Raw genomic sequence first — 20,746 nt, forward strand, 5'->3', positions numbered from 1 at the left:
CTGTTTATGAACTTCAGGCTTCACAGCTCTCTTCTGGACGGCAGGCTCCAAGAGTCAAAGCAACCTGCTGCAGGTCCCATGCCTGGGGAGAAAGTGAGGGGGCTGCCACTGCAACCCTGATCCACCCTGACCCCAAGTTGCACGTAAGCTGCAGAGGGAGGGGAGCCGTGGGGCCACATGGCAGGTTCCCATCCCCCTGCTGTGAACTTGGGGTTCTATATTTGGAAGACTTTTCGACCTTGTTTCCTGGATTTCTTCCCTGCACTGCCCCCCGGCCCTGGGAGACGGAGTGTCCCCTGAATGGAGCTGTCCGGTCGGGAAACAAGCAAGCATCCTAATTAAGGGGCGTTGACCCCTAGGGCTCGCAGATTCCTTCCAGGAGGCCGCGTCCTTCCCACAGACTCGGCATGTTCGCCCCCCGTGTTTACAGAATCTTCATTAACTGAGGGTTCCTCCAGATAAGAAGGCTCTGAGCAAGGCAGCAGCTACAAGCAGGGGACAGTTGGGGAGCAGAGGGCTGGCCGCGGCACTCCCCGCACTACACTCAGCGGCAGGATGTGGGCCCACTCCTCCCAGGCGGTTCCTGGCACCCGCTAACATCCTGCAGCAGCCCCTCGCACCCTCTCCTCCAAGATGGGCCCAGGGCTGCTGTGGATGCTCCTGCCTGTACTGTCCCTGCTGGCCTGCTTGGGGCAGGGGAAGCCACTGCAGAACTGGGGTCGGGCATCAGTGGGGGCGAACGCCCGTGCCTCGCTTGGGGAGCCTCGCATGGGGCCTCAGGAGCCCAGGAGCGCCCTGGACTTGAGCATGTTCCTGGAGAACGTAAAGGTGGATTTTCTGCGCAGCCTCAACCTGAGTGGGGTCCCCGCCCAGGACAGAACCAGGCTGGAGCCGCCGCAGTACATGATTGATCTGTACAACAGGTACACCTCGGACAAGTCGTCCACCCCCGCCTCCAACATTGTACGCAGCTTCAGCGTGGAAGGTAGGGTCGGGTTGCACTGTGGGGGATGGGGTCCCCAGGTCTATAGGGTGGGGGGAACTGCCTGGCTAGGCAGTTATGGGCCACATGTCATCAAAATTCATGGCCACAAAATGAGATGAAAACATGGCCTTTGCATTCCCCTCCGCCCCCCACCCCAGCTTCAAAAGTGCTCGTGGGCGGCTCTATTGGGTAGAGCTCACTTCCCTGGGCCACACTATACACAGACGGTGTTCCAGAATGCCAGTGTGCCATGTCCATCCTTGCCCTGTGCTTCCCCTCCTCTTCCCTTTCCTCTCTTCCCTCCCACTCCCTCTCTACTTCAAAGCTGGTAGGTGGCTGTTTTAGTCCCCAGCTGACTGCTCTCCAAGGGGACCTCATGGTAAAGACAGACTCCACCGTTTACTTGGGGACAAGTAAAATTCAAACTTCCTGCATAGCTTTTTTTTTTTTTAACAACATGCATTTGTCCAGAGGTGAGAAGCAAGCCTCCTTGATATTTCTAAACTCTGCAAAAAAAAAAAATTCCAATCATACCTACTTTTGCCTTATGAAAGGACTTTGCAAACACAGACAAAATCTTGTGATGGGAAAGCCTTGAGGAGTGTCTAGTTACCATGTGATGGTGAAGGGCTAGGGACAAGCCCTCGTGGTGGACTCCGGTGAAGTGTTTCTGAGCGCTGAAGCTTGCAGCCGCTAGGGGGAGCTCGCCCTGCTCACCAAGCCTTCAAGGTTCCATGGCCGGATTCTGCTGGCATTTCCCTCTGCTTCAGCCCCTGGCTGAAAGGTCTGGAGCACAAACCTTTCTCCTCCAGGGGTCTCAGACCTGCAGCTACCTGCGGAGTCCCCAGGCCAGACCTCCTTCCCCAGGCAGCAGAGCATGAACTGGAGACCAGGATGCAATGCCGGCACAACTGCCTGCCTTCCTGCAGTGCGGGAGAAAAGTCTGGCTCCTCTGAGAACCAACAAATTCCGTTGTAACCCAACAAAGAGCTTCACTCTGGGAGATCTGCAGGTGCTTGGGCAGTGGGCATGCTCTGGCAGCTGCTGACTGGACCCCAGCCTGCCAGGGAGGCCCGGGAAGGTGGGCGTTGGTGCAGGCAGGGAGTCTGTACAGGTGGGAAGATGTGGGGAATCCCAGAAGTCTTGACTACTCTGAGCCTGGTCAAGACCACTTGGTCTAAGCCTCAACCTGACGCTGGGAGGCAGGGAGGATGAGGACCATTTTACAGATGCGGAAAATGGAGTCACAGAGAGACTCAGGACTCTCCAGGGTCACCAGCCTAAAAGGGGGGCAGAGTCTGGCCTGCTGGGTACCAGGAGAGCAGAGGGTCGGCTGCTGTTGGCGCTTAGTAGGTGCTCAAACATGCCACTTCTGTTCCTCTCTGGGAATGAGCCATGGCAAAGCAGACACGTGCTCATGGCCAACTATCAGCAGCAAACAATCTTTTAAAGAAGTGTTTAAAGATTTATTTGCTTATTTAAGACACAGTTGTGGAGAGGCAGAGATGAGAGAGAGAGAGAGAGAGAGAGAGAGAGAGAGAGAGAGAGATCCTCTGTCTCTAGCTCACTCTCCTGCAATGGCCAAGGAGGGCCAGGCCAAAGCCAGAAGCCTGGAATTCCACGCAGGTCTCCCACATGAGTGGCCGGGGCTCTAACACTTGGGCCATTCTCTGCTGCTTTCCCAGGCTCAGCAACAGGGAACTGGAATGGAAGAAGAACAGTCTGGACTTGAACTGGTGCTGCAGTGGAATGCCGGCCTCATCAGTAGAGGCCTAGCCCTTTGTGTCAGCATGCCAGCTGCTGCAAACAGGAAACTGAGGCACTGACATGGTCGGAAAGCAGTCCTGGTTTCTCCTGATGGGACCCAGCCATGAGACTGATACATATTTTCCCACCAAACACTGGAGGGGTGGGGTGAGGGAAAGAAATCGGCCGTTTTTTGCTGTGCTTGGGGTTTGTCATTCGAAAGGGTTTCTACCCCATGTGGATGGTTAACATTGACCTTCACTGTCCCCTCCGAGGCTCCTCGCTTTAGATGCACGCCTGCAGCTTCTCCCATCGGGTGCTTTGTGTGCTTGTCTTGATGTGAGAGTCCCCTTGGTTATGTACATGTGGCCAGGGAGATGCCTTTAAGCCTCATCTGTGAGTGGCCACTAGTCCTTAGGTTGTCCTGTGTGTTTGCATTTCAGATGCCATCTCCGTAGCCTCCACGGACGGCTTCACCTTCCAGAGACACACCTTGCTGTTCAACATCTCCATCCCCAGACACGAGCAGATCACCAGGGCCGAGCTCCGGCTCTACGTCTCCTGCCAAAGTCACGTGGATGCTGCTCACGCACTGGAAGGAAGCCTGGTTATCTATGACGTCTTGGATGCCTGGGATGGCAACTCAGGGACCAAGAGCTTCCTGGTGTCCCAGGACATTCGAGACGAGGGCTGGGAGACTCTGGAGGTGTCCAGCGCCGTGAAGCGGTGGGTCAGGGCAGACGCCAACAAGAGCAAGAACAAGCTGGAGGTGATGGTGGAGAGCCGCAGGAAGGGCTGCGACAAGCTGGACGTCAGCGTGCCCCCGGCCTCCGAGAACCTGCCCTTCTTCGTCGTCTTCTCCAACGACCGCAGCAATGGCACCAAGGAGACGAGGCTGGAGCTCAGAGAGATGATTGGCCACGAGCAGGATAGCGTGCTGAGGAAGCTTTCCAAGAGCACCGATGGTCATGGGGATGAAGAAGAGGAAGAGGAGGTGGATACGGTCAGCCACGCGGGGTCATCCCTGGCCAGGCGGAAGCGGAGCGCCGGGGCCAGCAGCCACTGCCAGAAAACCTCCCTGCGGGTGAACTTCGAGGACATCGGCTGGGACAGCTGGATCATCGCACCCAAGGAGTATGATGCCTACGAATGCCAAGGGGGTTGCTTTTTCCCCCTGGCCGATGACGTGACACCCACCAAACATGCCATCGTGCAGACCCTTGTACACCTCAAGTTCCCCACGAAGGTGGGCAAAGCCTGTTGTGTGCCCACCAAACTCAGCCCCATTTCCATCCTCTACAAGGACGACATGGGGGTGCCCACCCTCAAATACCACTATGAAGGCATGAGCGTGGCAGAGTGTGGCTGCAGGTAGTAGCTGCCTGTGGGGGACAGGAGTTGGGGCTCCAGAAGGGGGAGCTTGGAGCCTGCCTCCCTCTCATGCCCCAACCCCACCCCAGGGTGCTTACCTGTCCAGGAAGATGTGAGGATGGAATGAGAGGGGGGGCAGACAGAACACCTGGCAGGGCTGGTACATCAAAAGAGGAACAATTGGAAAGTGGACAGGTGGCAAAAGGATTCAGTCAGCAGCAATGGGTGGGAGATGGGGGAGATGGGCAGGGATCTATGGGAATTACAGGGGCCCAGGAGAGAATCGAACAGGCATGATGCCCGTTGTTGCGTCAGGCTAGCTATCACCATCCGGCATGTTGGATATGTTGACCTCCAGTCTGTATACACAGAATCCAGGTGCCAGCTTGGAGAGCACCTGCCAGGGGCAGGATTCCCATGCAAGTGGATGGTGGGAAGCCTGGCTGGGCTGGGCCCTGGTCAGCACACACTAGAATGACTGCAAAGGCCTTTTATGTCTAGGGTCCAGCCTGTCCATTTGGGGCCTGTGACTATATGCTTTTTAATATCACCCCTGAGTCCCATTGCCCCCAGACTGCCCCAGCAGCAAGTAGAGAGGGAGAGAGAGAGAGGGGGAGAGAGAGAGAGAGAGAGAACGAGTGACGAGTGAGCTGGTCAGCAGCCCTCTCCCGTGTACTGTGGCTGAGCTTCTTTGCCCCCTGGTGCCATTGTCAGGAGTACCTGCTACCCCCTGGACTCAGATTCTGGTAGCCTGCAACAGGTGGACACATTCGGCTAGCATCTTGGCAGCCCCTGGTCACCTGCTCCTGCTCACAGGGCACCCTGTGGAACCCCAGCATGAGGGCTCCCTTGAGAGAGTCGGAACAGAGATGTGAATTTGTTGGAATTAAAAGTGCTGTTGCTTGGGCATTAGGAACGTCACTGCCTCTCCTCCTTGGCATCCTGGATTCATGTGATTGGTATCTAGCCTGCCTGGGAGAGGGACCGCAAGAACTCCCATCTTGTCTGTAGCCACAAGCTTCGCCCATACCTGCCTGCTCTCCTTAAGGATCCCAGACTCTTCGCCTTCCCTGACTTATTCCCCTGGTCATACACAGGACAAAGCAGTATGAGGAAGGGTCTGAAATGCCAGGCAGGGCCTGGAAGATGAAGTTTTGGCATCTGGCCACTCCCACCGGTAGATTGTGTTTGCATGAAACCAAGAGACACCCTTAGTGCAAGAACACCATGAAGTGTCGCTATGTAGTAACTGGACTTATTTAGTTACTTCCTGGCCCTGCACTGCTGCAGCTGCATGACAGTGTCACTTGGAAATAAACTCAAGTGTCTGAGCAATGCCTTTTCTGATTGAGCGGCCAGGGTCACTCCAGCCTTGCATGCCTGCGCAGCCGTCCTGAACTGAAGTGGTGGGTCGGGGCAGGCAGCATCTGCATGGGTGTGCCCATCCCTGGCTGGGGCCTGCCCCTGCGGGTGTGAGCACCTGCAGAATGGCAGCTGTCTGTGTGTCTTTCCACCCCAGGCGGGGGCAGGGAGACCCCATGGGTCCTCTCCACTCAGCGTCCCTGTAGCACTCTCCCAATGTCTTTGCAGTGCCACCCAACTCCAACCCACATCTCTGGCCTTGTGTACCCTAAACCTGCCCACCCTCAGGTCCGCAGGCAAGTACCACCTTCCCCCAAGGGAAGACCCGGTGCCATCGCCTGCCACACCCTGCTCCCCCATAGCTCCATTCTACCCTTCCTGAATTCCAGGCAGCCGAGCCTCATGCGAGCAGGTACAGGGAGTTGAATGCAGACAAAGCTGTGAGCCCTTAGCTCAGTCCCTCATTCAGAGAGGATGGACACGGCCTGTGGTTCATTCCCCAAATGGTCACAACAACTGACTCTCAGCCAGGCTAAAGCTGGGAGCCTGGAACTCCATCCAGGTCTGTCACGTGGACTGAGGGGCACAAGCAGTTGGACCATCCTCTGCTACTTTCCCTGCATTAGCAAGGAGCTGGATGGGAAGTGGAACAGTCAGAACTCACACTGGTACCCACATGGGATGCTGGTGCCATAGGCAGAGGCACTCTACCATTAGACACTCAGTACCTGACACACTTATGGGGTGGGTGGTCACCAGCCAGGAAGTTCCAGGTTAACACTGGCCGCACCGGCCTTGGCAGCCAGGGCATCCCAGCTGACACAGCCTGGTTGTGGTGATCTATGAACAGACATGTAGCTTCTAAACCTTCCCTTCTAAACCTGGTCTCCAGGTGGGTGGTGGAGTGACTGGAGCGGGGAGAGGAGGGCATGCCAGTTCACTAGCAGTCTGGGTGAGGAACCAGTGCCTGCTGCTCTGCCAACCAGGGAACTTGCTGATGACAGCAGCTCCCCTCCTCCGAATACACATGTGAGTACCCCTCATGCCACATCCCTGGGTGCCTTCCTCCCCAGACTAGGTATGAGCCCTGGGAGGAGTGGGGATGGGGGGAGCTTCCCATCCTGCTCTCCCCACCCCCAGAAACCCAGTAGTGAGCACTTAAGGAACTTGCAGGCATCCAAGGAGATCCACGAGGTCCCACTCGAGATGCCAGGAAGAGGATGGTAAAAGCACGGGACACACCGTCTTGATGCAAAATGGAAAGGGGGTGGTTGGATAAGAAGAGCTTGTGAGGGAGGAAGGGGGTGGGGAGAAGAAGGAGTGAAGATACAGAAGAAATGATTTGGCATCAAACCAAGCCACAAGACTCAGGGTACCCTTGGCTGTTCCTTTGTAGCCTGACATGTTCCCTCAAAGAACTGGGCATGGTAACCTGGCTCAGGAAGCTGACAGGCTAACCACAGTGCCTTCCAAGGGACACTTCAGTCCCACGTCCAGATCCCGTGGGAATGAAGAGGTGAATCTTTGGGAAGAAGAGTGTCATGGAGAGGAGGAGCTGCAGGGAAGGGAGGTGACTGTCGCCATCCTGAAACCCATCCCCTTACCCCAGAGCAGCTGCTCATGCCGGGGTCCTGTTGCGGGGGGCACTCTAGGACCTCTCTCCCTGAGGGGTCACTCAGCTTCTAGACCCTGTAGGGGGACAGAGAAGTGGGGATCGGCTCCCAGCCTCCTGCCTTCGGGCAGCCTAGAAACAAGAGACCCCGAAAGTACAGTTCTTTGACTCCACAGCCAGACTGACTGAGCTGTGATGTGAACTCCACAGGTGCCCGCAGGGTAGGGACCAGCACCCAGCCCCTGCCTGTGTCTCCCACCCAGCCTGGTTTCAGGAGCCATATGCTTAAGCAGACTCCTGGGCTGCTTCGCTCCTCTTGAATATCCTAGCTGGCTGGCAGCTTCGCAGTGACCTCTGTGGACAGCCCGGACCATGCCAGCCTGGTTGTGATGCACCTGCTTCAGACTCTTCTTCAGAAACACTGGATGAGAAGTGCTTCAGGCTCTGTGGCAGATGGGCCATGTAGATGGCACGGGGGCAAGTCAGGAAGCAGCCGAGGGGAGGAGGGCTGGACAAGGAAACCCCATCCCCTCAAGCCACATCTGGACCACCAGCGACCTCAGGCTGCTCATGTTGTGTCCTCGGCTTGAAGGACCCCGTGTAAGAGATCTCTGCCCAGGCAGCCTCAGGTGTTCCTTTAAATGCTTCAGACAGACACTGCCCCATCAACAGGTGTCCCCTCTGGGGTTAGCGAGGCGAGGGGACCCCAGCAAGCTGCAGTGTCTGCCTGGGGCCATGTCCTGCCTGGGCACCAGTCTTGGACAACCTGGATGGGGAGGACCCAAAGGCACAGGATCCTCCCTCCCCCTGGTGTCTGGAGCTTGGCATGAGCTCAGGAGGGTAAGAGGCATCCAGCCGCTTCTGGGTGTGGGAGCAGCAGTGGGAGAACCTTGGGTATTTTGGAAGAATGGGTAATAGATTTTCAAGATACCCTTGTGTCTTCAATTTATTAGCTCTCCGCAAAAACACGCCCCATCCACCATCTACGGCATAGACAGTATAATTTATAAAAATAGAAAATCTTGGTTACTTTTTAGTAGGCGCATCTCCTCCAGACGCAAATAATCAACCACTCCTACCAGCCACGATTCTTTGTGGAGAGGGATGTCAGCTTCCCCTCCTTTTGGCTTTAGAATAAAAATAAAGATTAGAAAAAGGGAACCACTATGGGCTACAGGGGCGTGCTGCATGTATAGGAGCTCACGCAGCAGGGTCGGCAGGAAGGCACCCACGTGAAGCACAGTGGGGACCCCCCACCCCGTGTCCCCAGTCACTGGGCAGTGGCCTCAAGTGGCCATCACGCAGAGCGACTCCCACGGAGAAGGAAGCAAGCAGATCCTCTTCCCAGTGTGGTGAGCGGAGCACAGCAGCACCATGGGGACACGGCCCATATGGGACAGGATGGCAGGCAGCCCCCTGCCCAGGCAGGCCTCTCACCGGGGCTGCCCTGTGCCCTGCGGCTGCATCCCCCAGCCAGGTCCTGGCCCTGAAATCAGGCCGCTGCAGTCCTGGGTTCGTCAGCGGCAGGCGCAGGTCTCCACGGCCATGTTGGGGTACACCTTCAGAACCACGTTCCGATTCTCATCCAGGAAAAGGACCCCCAGGGAGCTCATCTTGTCGGGGACACAGCAGGGTTCTGGCACGCCGGGCACGATGCCCACAGCCCTGACGATGCTCTGGATGGTGGCATGGTTGGACGGACGAACGACCTGCAAGGCAGAGGGAGATGGCAGGGTTATTTCAGCTGTCTGCCCTCTCCCACTCACTCCCTATAGCCGGCGGGGAACCTGCTCTGCATTGCCTCTGCCTCTGTTCCAGGTCTGGGCGAGGTCACTAAACTACCCTCTCTTCTGGCTTTCCCAGGATCGCACGACTGTTACCCAGGGTTGGCCACTCGGGGGCGCCCGCGTACTGCACACGGCAGGGCGCGCCTGGACCTGAGCAGGGGAAGGAGGGACTGAGCCGTGTGGGTGACCGCCCCCCTGGAAGCTGACAGTTCAGAGGTGTTTCTACCTTGTAGCGTCCCGAGTCTCCGTCATACCAACTCCAGGGGGGTCCGCATGACCGTCATTTTATCACTGAGGACACCAAGGCTTGAACTAAGTAGGGGCAGATGTCTGGCTCAGCAGGGGCCCTCGCACACTGTGGGAGGCAGGTGGCAGGTGTGGGCTCAAGTTCCTGGGTTCCTGCCACCCACCTGTGAGATCTGCATGGAATGGCTGGCTTCACAGCCTCTGGGGCTGGGGGCTGGGGGTGAATTAGCAGCCGGGAGGTTTCTCTCTGCGTCTCCGATGAGACAAGCAGAGAAATAGGCAATGGAAAAAGCCCTCCCCGCGATTGCTCAATTAAGGCAGGTGCTTGGGTCGCAGACCTAGCCTGCTGCTGACAAGCAGCTGGAGTTAGCCATGGCTAGCTTTCAGCACCATACAGGGAGTAGGGAGAACCTGGAGGTGTCTGTGTGAGTGACCGTGGGGGACAGCAGGGCCACCCACACCTACACAGCTCTGGCTGGTGGCCAGCCAGCTGTTAAGATGCACCCCGGGGTCAGCCAGCTGAGAGCCAGATGTCACAGCAGATCTGGCCTCTCTGTGAGCTGTCCTGCAACACACAAGCAGGTGCATCGGCCTCCCTCGTGTGTCCTGGGGCCGGTTCTCTCCCTGCCGGCCAATTTATTTATGTCCACATTGGATTTATGCAGCACTTCCTTTTCAGGAAGGCAAGGCAGTACCTGGCTTCAGATCAGCCAAGCAGGGAGGAAACGGGGACATGGAGGGCCGCCAGCCCGCTGTGGCCCAGACCACAGGGAGAGGAACGAATGGAGTCTGGAAAGAGGAGGAGGATCCGACAGCCATGCATAAGGCAGCCCTGCGTGCTGTGTGTGGCTTGCCGAATCTTAAGTCGTGGCCCGTGAGTCCCAGCCTTGAGCTGGATGGTGAAGTCGGTGCAACTCAGCCAGTCCGTGTGCTGCCTGGCCAGCTCGGCCTATCAGCCCTCTGCCTGGAGCAGACACAGGGCATTATTTGCTCCCATTTCACAGGTGAGGCGATCGAGGCCGCGAGGGCCAGAATCAGAGCACTCCTTCCCCTCCCCACCTCCGCCACCACTGCAAGCGCTACCTTGGGCATGGGGAACTCGCAGGCGCCAGCACAGTAGTAGGCGTCGAAGGCTTTGGGAGAGATGATCCAACCATTCCAACCGATGTCGGCGAAGTCCACCTTCAGGTACCTCCGCGAGCACACGCGGGGTTCGTCCCACTGCCTCCTGCGGGCTTTCTGCATCGTTTTCTCATCGAAGTCCAGCACCTGCGAGGCTGCTGCGAGCAGCTCCTGGCCCTTCCTACGGCGTTCCTTGCGTCCCGGCCGCGGCTTCAGCGCCCGAAACGGGCTGGGCCACAGCTCGTGCTTGTGGTAGTCCGGGCCGGAGTGCGCTGGGGAGCGCCTTTCGTCCAACCCCGGCAGCTCGTTGTCCTGCAGGGGCCCTAGGGCCTGTGCGGAGGAGGAGGGGGCGGCAGCCCTGCGCACGCGGGGGTCCGCCGAGCTGTTGGGGGCCGCCCGGGGCTCGGGCTCTCCGGCTGGGAAGGGATCATATCTCTGCAGCGTCACGGCCACACTGTTGGGCTCCGAGATGGCCAGGTCGTTGGCGTAGATGAGGATATAGGGCGCGTGCGCGCTGGGGGGCCTGGGGCTCCCCGGGCTCCTGTCCCCTGCGGCTGGGGCGGCATCGAGCTGTGCGGACAGCAACAGCTCGCCGTCCCTGCGCGCCGCCTTGACGATGGGCGAGATGTCCCTGGCCTGCCACAGGCCGCGCGGTGGCAGAGCCAGGGCCAGGGCCCCGCGGAGCAGCCCTTGCGTGGCAGAGTTCTGTGGGAGGCTGCGGAAGAGCAGGTGCAGGCGCCCCGGCGGGCCGGGGGCCTGAGGGCGGCAGGACGTACCCTGGGCTCGGGCAGGTGGGCAGGGAGCCCCGCGTGCCTGGGGCCACCGCCGTGGCGGCTCCAAATAGAAGTGGAAGGTGGCCGTGAGAATCATTTCCGAATCCTGCACCGACGTCAGGTTGAAGAGGTACACGGCCTTCTGGTCGACCACCTCTGTAAGGGGGAGGACACAGCTCAGCTGGGGTGGGCGTCTTCCAGGGGTCTGCTTCCTGCTTCCTGGGTCCCCATCCAGGGTCCCCAGGGCTGGGAGTCCAGGACACACCCCAGCCTGGTGCTGGGCACCTTCAGTGCTCACGCCCTTCGGTGTCCTCAGTGAACACACTGGACATCAGGGACTGGTAAAGTCCCACTGTGGAGGGGAAGCAGGGGGGGCGAACGGAGAGGGAAGAGGAGGAAGAGATGGAGGAAAGGGAGGCAGGTGAAGGGAAGGGAAGGAGAAAGAAGGAAGGGAGGGGAAATGGAGGGAGAGGGAAGGAAGAGATGGGAAAGAGGGCAAAAGAAGGAAGCGGGAAGAAGGGAGGAGAAGGGAGGAGAAAGGAGAGGGGAAGGGAAAGAGAGAGAGGCCAGAAGGGAGAAGAAGGGGGAGGGAGGGTGGGACACAGCAGGTCTTTAGCACCTGCTCTGCCCCCTGTAGTTGTCTGCCTGTTACTGGACACATGGCCAGGGCCCCTGCCTTAGGTGCCAGGGTGGTCTGGTCAGGCTGGGTGCCAGTCCTGATTCTAAGCAGCCCCTGTGACCCACACTTCTATCCTATTTCTAGAGGCTAGGTTTGTCAATGGTTGAATGCCATCATGGGCATGACACATAAGATTCTCCCAGATACAGTGCAATAGAGCAGTCCCCTGCACTTGCCTCGGAGCGCCCACCAAGAGATGCTAGGGCAGAGTGGTCTGTCCTGCCTGGGACCCCCTCAACCAACACACCTGCAGGGTGTGGTTCAGGCAGGCTGCAGCCTCTGCTTCCCCCCACCGCCGGCTGGACAGCCCCCTTCCCAGAGGCTCCACAGTCCCAGCACTGCCCAGCATGGGCATGGGCTCTCGGCCATGGCCACATCCTTTCTGGGATTCGTGGGGTTGGAACAGGAGTCTTCACTGGTGCCCCCTCTGATGTTGCAGACTGGCAGGAGATAGGAGTGGTGGGGGGGCAGCCCTCCCTCCCATTGCCCCCTGTTACCTCCACCCATGGTAGAACCCCAAAAAGAGAGCTCTCAGCCTGGAGGGGAGTGTGCATGTGTGAGACAGCATGCGTGTGTGTGTGTGTGTGTGTGTATGTGCCAGACGCTGGGCTTCCCACGGCATGTGGGTTGGAGTTGCACCTCTGACCCCTGTATCCACCACATCAGCTGGGATTTTTTTTTCCACCCAAACCTTCGGTTCTAAGTTCTTTGCTTCTATGGGAAGAGAAGGCAAGAGTCACCCAGGGGTTCTCCCCTACTCCTAAGGGACCGTGGGCAGCATAAAGGAGGGAAACGGAAGCACCTCTGTGGGGGTCACAGCTCCAGTAACACTCTTCCATGTAACCTTATCCTCAGGACACGCCCACTAGGGAGGCAACGAGTCCCTCAGTGGGAGCCCAGGGCCCTGAGGCACACTTGCATACCGGGCCTGGGGGCATCATGAGCTTGGGTCCCTATTTCAACCAGACCTCATGGGTTGTGACCATCAGCGCAGTTTGGAAAGTAGTGGTATTGGACGCCGGCACCCAGCTGGCACAGCAGAGGCAAGTGTGTCCTTCAAATAGCTCATGTGCCAGCCAGCTCCTGGGGTTGATCTCTCAACAGGCTCGAGTGGGAGGGCGCCTCAAGAGTCATGAGAGAGGTGGCTTAGCTGTCTGCGCAGAGCCCTCACGCTTTCTTAAAATAAAAATCTACAAAGCTCCCACTCCAAGCACAGGGCCACTGGGGACCAAGCAGCAGTGATCAACGGAGACACAGCCTAACAAGGAGCCCAGTGATACTGACAAGGTCCATCGACACTGTCCCTGTCACACCACACCTTCACATAGTCCAGGTGGTGCCCAGAGTGCTGGGTGCAGCCAACCACAGGCCACCTCCAGCTCAGAGCCCTCCACTGACACTGAACATAAATGTCATCTTTTCCCAGTGGGCAGTGCCATCTGTGCTGCCTGCACCTCTCCTTCATCCCCAGCACAGTGCTGTCCCTCTGCCATGGCCACATTCGTCTGTCTATGTTTGTATACACCTGACACACACACAGCCTGAAGGCGAGTTTATACAATGTTTCGGGTGTGTCTGGGTTCTAACTGGGGCACATCACCTGAAGCCCCGGTGTGGCATTTTCCTATTTTGGGGAATGGGGAGGCACTGAAGGAACTATGGGTTTTATAACATTTGTGATGTGGGATTTCCCAAGTAGGATGCACAGCCTGTTGTCCAGTAATGGAGCTTTGAGTTCCAGGATTGTGTCTGCACCTGCTGCTGGACATTCTGCAAGCCCAATTCTTCATTTCACAGTGAATAGGCAAGGGACTTTGAAGACAAGAGAGGCTCCAGGTCACACAGCAGGTTGGAAGTGGAGGCGGGCCCGGCTGAGCCTCAGACCGAGCTCTTTGACCCTACGCACTTTGGCTGTGAACTGGGTGTCCTTAAGAACAAATGGACAGAATATGCAGTGCCCTGTGGTTTGCAAGTGCATGTCAATTTTGAGATGCTTCTGGGCTCCAGCTCTCCAGGAAAGGAGGCATGGAACTTCTTCAGACAGGCAGCTCTCCTTGTGTATCCCTGCAATTCCCACTAACTGACCATCTGCTGGGCGCTCAGCCTCCTTCTGAGGGCACTGCAGTGGGGGGAAGGACCTCCTAGGCTACACCCCAGGCTCTCTGCTGGCCAAGCCTCAGCCAAGAGCAGCTCCCTCAGATAGCTCTGCCATTTATATATTTACTTATTTTAAAAAGATACATGTATTTGAAAGCCAGAGAGAGAATCTTCCATCTGCTGGTTCACTCTCCAGATGGCTGCAATAGCAAGGGCTGGGCAGACTGAAACCAGGAACCAAGAACTCTATCCAGGTCTCCCATGTGGGTGGCAGGAGCCCAAGTATTGGACCATCTCCTGCTGTTTTCCTTGGTGCAGTAACAGGAAACTGGACAAGAAGTGGAGCAGCTGGGATTTGGACCGGCAGCACTCCAATATGGCATTCTGGCATCCCAAGGCACACCTTGGCCTGCTTTGGCCCATGTGCCCCAGCTCTGCTATTTATAAAGCTATCTGTTTATATTTATTTATAAAGCTAAGCCACCTGCAGAGCAGTATCTTCATCAATTTCCCCTGACATGGCCACCACAGTGACTGATAGGCAGAGGAGCCGGGGGCAGCCAGTGGTGGACCAGCCAGGGTGGCCATGAAGAACAGTACACATCTGACATGTCCCAAATATTGGCTTCCGAGCAGACTCTAGGGCTGGGCTGAACGCCTGCGTGCATCGCTGACTTGCTGTGGGGCTTCAGGTGATTTATGAGAACCTCTCTGTGCTTCAGTTCCTCGTCTGGAAATGGGTATCTGTATGTACCTGCTCGAGTTGTGAGTGCAGCTCTGCAGTTCTGGCTCACGGCACGATGCCTAGCGCCCAGGGCAGGTGGAGGACACGGTGGTCAGGCAGCTGCAGCAGCCAGCACCACCTCCAGGACACACCACCGCTCCCTGGACTCCAGCCCCAAGGGGACGTCACTATCCCTCCTATTCCAGGGGACTGCCCTCCCTCTTCTCCTCCGTCCCTTCTTGCTTCTATCCAATCCCCAGTCCCTGTTGGTTTTGCTGCCTGTGTCTGCACAGCAACCCCAAATGCCAGAAGCTTCGTCGAGGAGTTGACCTCCATGACCACAGGAACCTCAGAACTCTGACACCTTCTTATGTCACCTCCATGCTTCAAAACTGCATCATCCAGGGACCAGCGCTAAGCCACCACTTGTGAGCCCACCATCCCAGAGTGCTGGTTTGAGTACTAGCTGCTCTGTCAGTGCACCCAGCTCCACTGCACCTGGGAAAGATGCAGAAGACGACTCAAGACAGTCCCTGCACCCATGTGAGAGACCTGGATGGAGTCCCGGGCTCCTGGCTCAGGCCTGGCCCAGTGTTGGCTGTTGTGGCCCTTTGGAGACTAAATCAGCAGATGCAAGCTCTCTCCGTCTTTCAAATAAGAAAACTTTTAAAAAGCCAATCACTTATTAGACATGAAATATTAATATCTTTCCTATGTAAAGAGTTTCTGTAAATCAGCAAGAAAAAAAGACAAGCATTGAAGACAAGTAGTAGTGCTTGTGGGAAAACAACAAAAGGCCCACAGGCATGGCAAACAGCTCAGGAAGGCCAGTAATGGGAAGAGGCAATATCTAATGAGATCAGCCATGGGTCTGCCTGAATGCTTTGAGAATCTGATTGCACTCAGATGAAATCTAGATAGGTGAAGAACACACATTTTTATATATTATGGCTGCAGTGATGCCACCATATTATTGTAAGAGGATACTCAGTAATTTCTTGGAAAACAGGATTTCAGATTTTGATGAAAGGAGACCAGGGTGTGTGGCAGAGTGCATGAAGCCGTCCCCTGTGTCATTGCTACTGGCTCAAGTCTGAGCTGTTCCACTTTCCATCCATCTTCTTGTTAAAATGCCTGGAAAGGCAGCAGAAGACAGACAAAGTGCTTGGGCCCCCATCAGCCACGTGGGAGACCAGGATTCCATTCTTGCTCCTGGCTTCATTCTGGTCCAGCACTGGCTATTGTGGTCATTTGAGAAGTGAACCTGCAGATGGAGGATTTTAATTTCTTTTCTTTCTCTCTTTGCCTTTCAAATCAATATCTCTTGAAAGAGAAGACAGATTTTGGTACCAAATCTATGCATGTAAAGAATCTTCTAAAAGTCCATGGAAAATGTGTATTATGGAAAACCTAGGGATTTCAAAGTGTTGTGCAACAAGGCTGACTTCTCTTCTGACTGTCACCAACTCACTTCCCTCTGGTTGCAGCTGAGTGTGTAGTTAGAGATGCTATTCTTTGCTGCAGTCTTCTCTGGCTTCAGATGATCCTGGACACTCATGCATTTCCTGCACCACTTTTCGATTCCCCCTCCTTGCCGTCTGTCAAATGCATGCCCAGCAGATGTTGCCTTACTGTCCGCTCCAAGGCCTGCACGCAACCTGCTCACCCATGTCTATCCCCCACCTCTCTCCCTTCATACTAGCTCCTCACCAGAGCCAGACTCCTGGCAGTTCCCCATGCACCATGGGCTGCCTCATGTTTACACCTGGCAATGCTGTACCTGCCCTTTAAGTCTCCCCGGGTTTCACCTACTCTGTGGCGATTTCCCTGGATCTCCCAAGGTCCACGGCGCCATGAGCCCACAAGCCCTTTTTCCTCTGCCTGCTTTTTTCAGCCTTGTCACACCTCCCACGAGCTATCCCGGGCAAGGCCAGCACCTTGGGCACAGCTGTGTCCTCCAGCTCATAGCACCAGCCACCACCAGCAAGGTGCTTAGAGAAGAGCTAGGAGCTGAGATGTACCTGACTATGGCCGTAGTGTTGCTCACATTAGTGACGATGAACTAAGCTCAGGATCACGCTGGCAAGTGGCTAGGCTTCAGGCTGAACACAGGTCATTCTGTGGGAGCTGAGGAGTGAACGGTCCAACCCAGCCCCAGCGGGTTAGACTCAAGGGCTCACTCTCCACTGATGTAGATTTAGCAGGGGACAGAAGGCTCAGCTTCTAGAAGCAGTGGGGAGGAGGGAGGGAGGGCTGAGGGGACCGCACGGTCAGAGCTAGCACACTGTTGACATTTAGGTGTGCCAGGAATGGTTTTAAGCACTTGACGTGTCTCGGTTTATTTTACAAAAATCTCCATCAGGAAGGGAGCAGTGGGAGCCCCATTTCACAAGTGAAAAAAAATCCAAAGTCACGGCCAAGTACAGCTCTCCACCTTGGTTGCAGAATCGGCTCTGGAGCCTGCCGTCTGACTCACGGGCTGCACCGGGGACCTGGCTTCATGGCAGGCAACAGATGCAGCACCAAGCGTCCCTGTGATAGATATGTTTATCTTTGGGGGAGAGGTGTCACCCACTGAGGCAGCAGACAACCAGTCCAGACCAGAGCTGCAGCCCCACACCAGTGGTCCCATTCATGAGACCAGGGGAGCTCTGCTCAGGCTCCTGCCTCATTTCAGGCAGGTCACCAGACCAAGAAACAGGCACAGAGCAGACATGTTGGTTCGGGGGTTGAGCCATCAAACAGGAGCATGGGTTCAAGTCCCAGGTTTTCCACTTCCAATCCAACTCTCTGTGAACACGCCTGGGAAGACAGCAGGTAATGGCCCTAATGCTTGGGCCCCTGTCACTCACGTGGCCAACCTGGATGGGGCTATGGCTTTGCTCTGACCTGGTCCTGGTTGGTGTAGGCATTTGGGGGCAGTGAACCAGTGGATGGGAGATCTCTCTTTTTGTCTCTGTCTCTTCTGCTTCTGTCATTTTGCCTCTCAACTCTTGCGGCAATAAAGAAATCTTAACAGAACAAAACCTGTAGGCACACTGCACATTGGGACAGAGTAAGAAAGCAACCCCTGGCCCTACACTAAGCATAAAACCCACCTTATTCCCTGGAGTTCTCACCTCCTCCCGGCACCCACAAGGACATGGAGGCTCAGAGATCTGCAGTGTATAGCCCAGCACATAGCCAGTAGCTGGGGAAGCTGGGCTTCGTGCCCACATTCATCTCCGCATTCCAAAAAAAAAAAAAAAAAAAAAAGGAGACATTTGTCAGACAGTTCCAGATTGTTCTAGAATTCTGACTTCCTTAGCTCTCTGCTCCCCTCGACCTCTACCAGGGCCTGGGCATCACTGTGATGGGGATGAGAGAGTGTAAGAATGGCTTTGCCACGGCCCTTGTGCAGGAGGCTCAGTAACCGCACCAGAGGTGTGCAATGTGAGATCCTGTATCCTGGACCTTGTGAGGGACAACACCCCAAACGCTACCCCAGTCGACAAAATGAAGACAGAATCACCTCCCGCCACAGCCAGGCTGCAGCCAGAGGCTGGGCCAAGGGATGCTCATCCCGGTGGCTGCAGGAAGAACCTTGCCAACTTCGCGTCTCCTCTGCAACCACAAGGCTTCTGGAGACTGAGATAATGGGTGGGTGAGCAAGGTCAATGTTCAACCCCTGGCAGCCCTGAGTGTTGAGCCCAAGGCTCTGTCCTCGCCCAGGGAACATCCCCACGGGACAGAGGAGTGCTTGGAGCACTTCGGCACAGATGCTTCGGTAGTGGTTCCACTCCACACTCCTGCTCTGGGAACGGACCCCAGTGGAAGCTGAGAGGGAGCAGGAAAAACACTGCTTGCTAGATGCGTTGGCCTGCAGCCAAGGGACAAGGAGCCAACAAGTCTGCCCCATGGGGGCTCAGGGCTTGCAGCCCTTCTGTGGCAGGTGCTTCGCGCCCACAGCCATGGGAGACCCAACTGCCCACATCGGATGCTGCCCTGATGCCCCCTTAGTTCTGTTAGCAGCTGATAAGAGGTCTGACCCCAGACTGTCTGACCCCCAAAGCTGGTCTTGCTCCTCTCCAACTCCCGGAAGCATGAAGACAGAGGCTTTTTCCCGATGAATGGCCTCCTCCTCCTGCCCCAAGCAGGCTGCAGAGGACCCCCACCCACACTTTCTGGAACCACATTCTGCAGCCTTGCACGGTCACCATGACGACGAGGGGCTTCCTACCACCCATGCAACCCAGGCTGCGCCTTCAACTCTGTCCACCCCCAGGGCCTGCTGGGATAGCTGGCCTCCGTTTCTCCACAAGTGGCCTGTGCCTAGCTCCTGTCCCACACCAGAAAGGAGTGGGTGCTACACCCACAGCCCAAGCTGCTGGACCCTGCCTCAAACCCTCGAAGCCTGAATGGCTTCACATTCACTCTCCTGTACCCTAGATTCTCTGTGCTTCCCTTGCCACAGTCATCACCACCAGGTGCTCCCCCCACCCCACCCCTCTCCTCCGGAGGCTCCTGCCTGGTGCCTGGATCCAGAGCCCACCCTTCTGCTAGGGCTGCCTGGTGCCCACCTATGGGTGCCCTCCTCAGCCAGCAAGGGCCACCACAGGCGACCCCGCCTCCACCTGCCCGGAGGGATCAGGGCACTTCCCAGCCCCAGATCCCCGTGTGGTCTGGGTGGTGTGTGTTCTCGGCAGGAATTATGTGGCTCTCAGGTGAACCTACCCACCACAGGCTCACAGCAGCCCGAATCATTAGTGAATGGAAGAATGAATGAATGAACGAGCAGAAGAAAGAGCAGATAGCAGAAGCGCCAGGATGAGGCTGGCCACTAAGGGAAGAAAAGGGCGGGGGGGACAAGGCGCCCAAAGGCTCTTTCTACTTACCCAGCCGCGCACGGAAGCTGCGGACCGTGTTGCTCCCCCCGGGCTGTACGCCCCGCCGGCTGTACTTCTCATAGAGCCGGAGCATGTGGACAGCGACCATGTCCTGCGCGCCAGGGCCCAGGGCAGCCGCTGCGTCCCCCAGGGACGGCTGGGGGTCCTTGTCCCCTGGCATGCCGGTGGCCGCGGCGGGCGCTGCGGACCAGCCAGGGGCCATGTGGCTGCCGCCCGCGTCCCGTAGCAGTAGCAGAAGCAGGGGCAACAGCGACAGCAGTTGGGGCTCTGGCTGCCTCGCACCCCTCCTAGCAGGGCCACGAGCCATGGTGGGGCGGTGGCAGCGAAGGACTGCAGCCCAGGAAGAAGAGCGCGGGCGTTCCGGAGGTGGCCGCCCAACCCCGCGACGCGAAAGCACTCGGGACAGCCGGGGGTGGAGTGGGCGCCTAGCAGGGCGCTGGGCTTTGGGTCCCAAGATCCACGCAGGATGGTCGGCAGGAAGCGCGGTGCCTCCACGCCCCTCGTGTCCCCGGCCGGGGGTCACTGCAGTTCGCAGCCCCGCGGAGCCGAATCTAGCCGAGCAGGAGCCGGCGCGCTGCCTGGGCGGACGCGCGCGGACAAAGTTTGCAGCCCACGGAGCGCCAGGCTCGGCGGGTCCGAGGGGGCGGGGCGGGGCGGGACGGGGCGGTCCGTGGTGCCCTTGGGGGTGGGGGCTGGTGTGTCCGGCTGCGCACCCCGAGATCACCGGGGGACCCGTCGATCGCCGTCTCTGGCCTGGACGCCCCGTGTGTGTCTGTGTGTGTGCTTGTCTATGGGCGCACGCCCAAGGGTGGGAGGCGCGGGAGTGAGCCTGGACCAGCGCGCTCCCCGGCCTGGAACCCGAGCCCGGGCCCCCGCGGCCGGCTCCCGTGTGTAGGCGCCGCTGTAGCAGCCCTGCCCGGGGCAGCGCGGGGGGCTGGGCAGCCTTTGGAGGGGGCCGCCTGCCGGGTTGCCCCTGTGATGGCATGCGGTGGCTGCGTGGTTGCAAGTTGACAGCTCGCCCAGGAAGACTGGGAAGGCGTGTGTGTGTGTGTGTGTGTGTGTGTGTGTGTGTGTGTGTGTACACCCAGTTGCCTCTGAGCCAGTGTGTGTCCTCCCCCTGGGCAGACAGGCTCTGTGAAGCTAGGCCCTGGCCCCACACCCAGCCAGTCCGTGAGCACAGCTCCCTGATCCGGGCTCTGAATTAGCTGGGTAAAGGGCCCTTTCTTGGGTCACCAAACACATCCAAGGCCCTTCTTACGGTGGACATGAAGACACAGGGACCGCGTGAGGAACAACCAGCTTTGCGTTTTTGAAAGTCTCCCCATCAGAGCCAGAGCAGAGATTGGGCTTTTTTTT

General features: G+C 57.4%; 2 protein-coding genes across 2 annotated transcripts; one reads left to right on the top strand and one right to left on the bottom strand.

Moving 5' to 3' along the window:
• The first annotated feature begins 633 nt into the window (after positions 1 to 633).
• Positions 634 to 4,106, top strand: LOC121168288 (growth/differentiation factor 2-like). Its single transcript, XM_040998229.1, has 2 exons — positions 634 to 985; positions 3,175 to 4,106. Exons 1-2 carry the CDS (start codon positions 634 to 636, stop codon positions 4,104 to 4,106), a joined length of 1,284 nt encoding a protein of 427 aa, XP_040854163.1.
• A 4,487-nt stretch (positions 4,107 to 8,593) lies between these two features.
• LOC121168287 (growth/differentiation factor 10-like) lies at positions 8,594 to 19,697 on the bottom strand. Its single transcript, XM_040998228.1, has 3 exons — positions 19,379 to 19,697; positions 10,193 to 11,160; positions 8,594 to 8,785 (listed from the first exon to the last, which is right to left on the bottom strand). Exons 1-3 carry the CDS (start codon positions 19,695 to 19,697, stop codon positions 8,594 to 8,596), a joined length of 1,479 nt encoding a protein of 492 aa, XP_040854162.1.
• Between the last annotated feature and the right edge of the window lie 1,049 nt (positions 19,698 to 20,746).

This window comes from Ochotona curzoniae, unplaced genomic scaffold, assembly GCF_017591425.1.
Source record: "Ochotona curzoniae isolate NIBS_2020 unplaced genomic scaffold, NIBS_Ocur_1.0 patch91, whole genome shotgun sequence".
NCBI lineage: Eukaryota > Metazoa > Chordata > Mammalia > Lagomorpha > Ochotonidae > Ochotona > Ochotona curzoniae.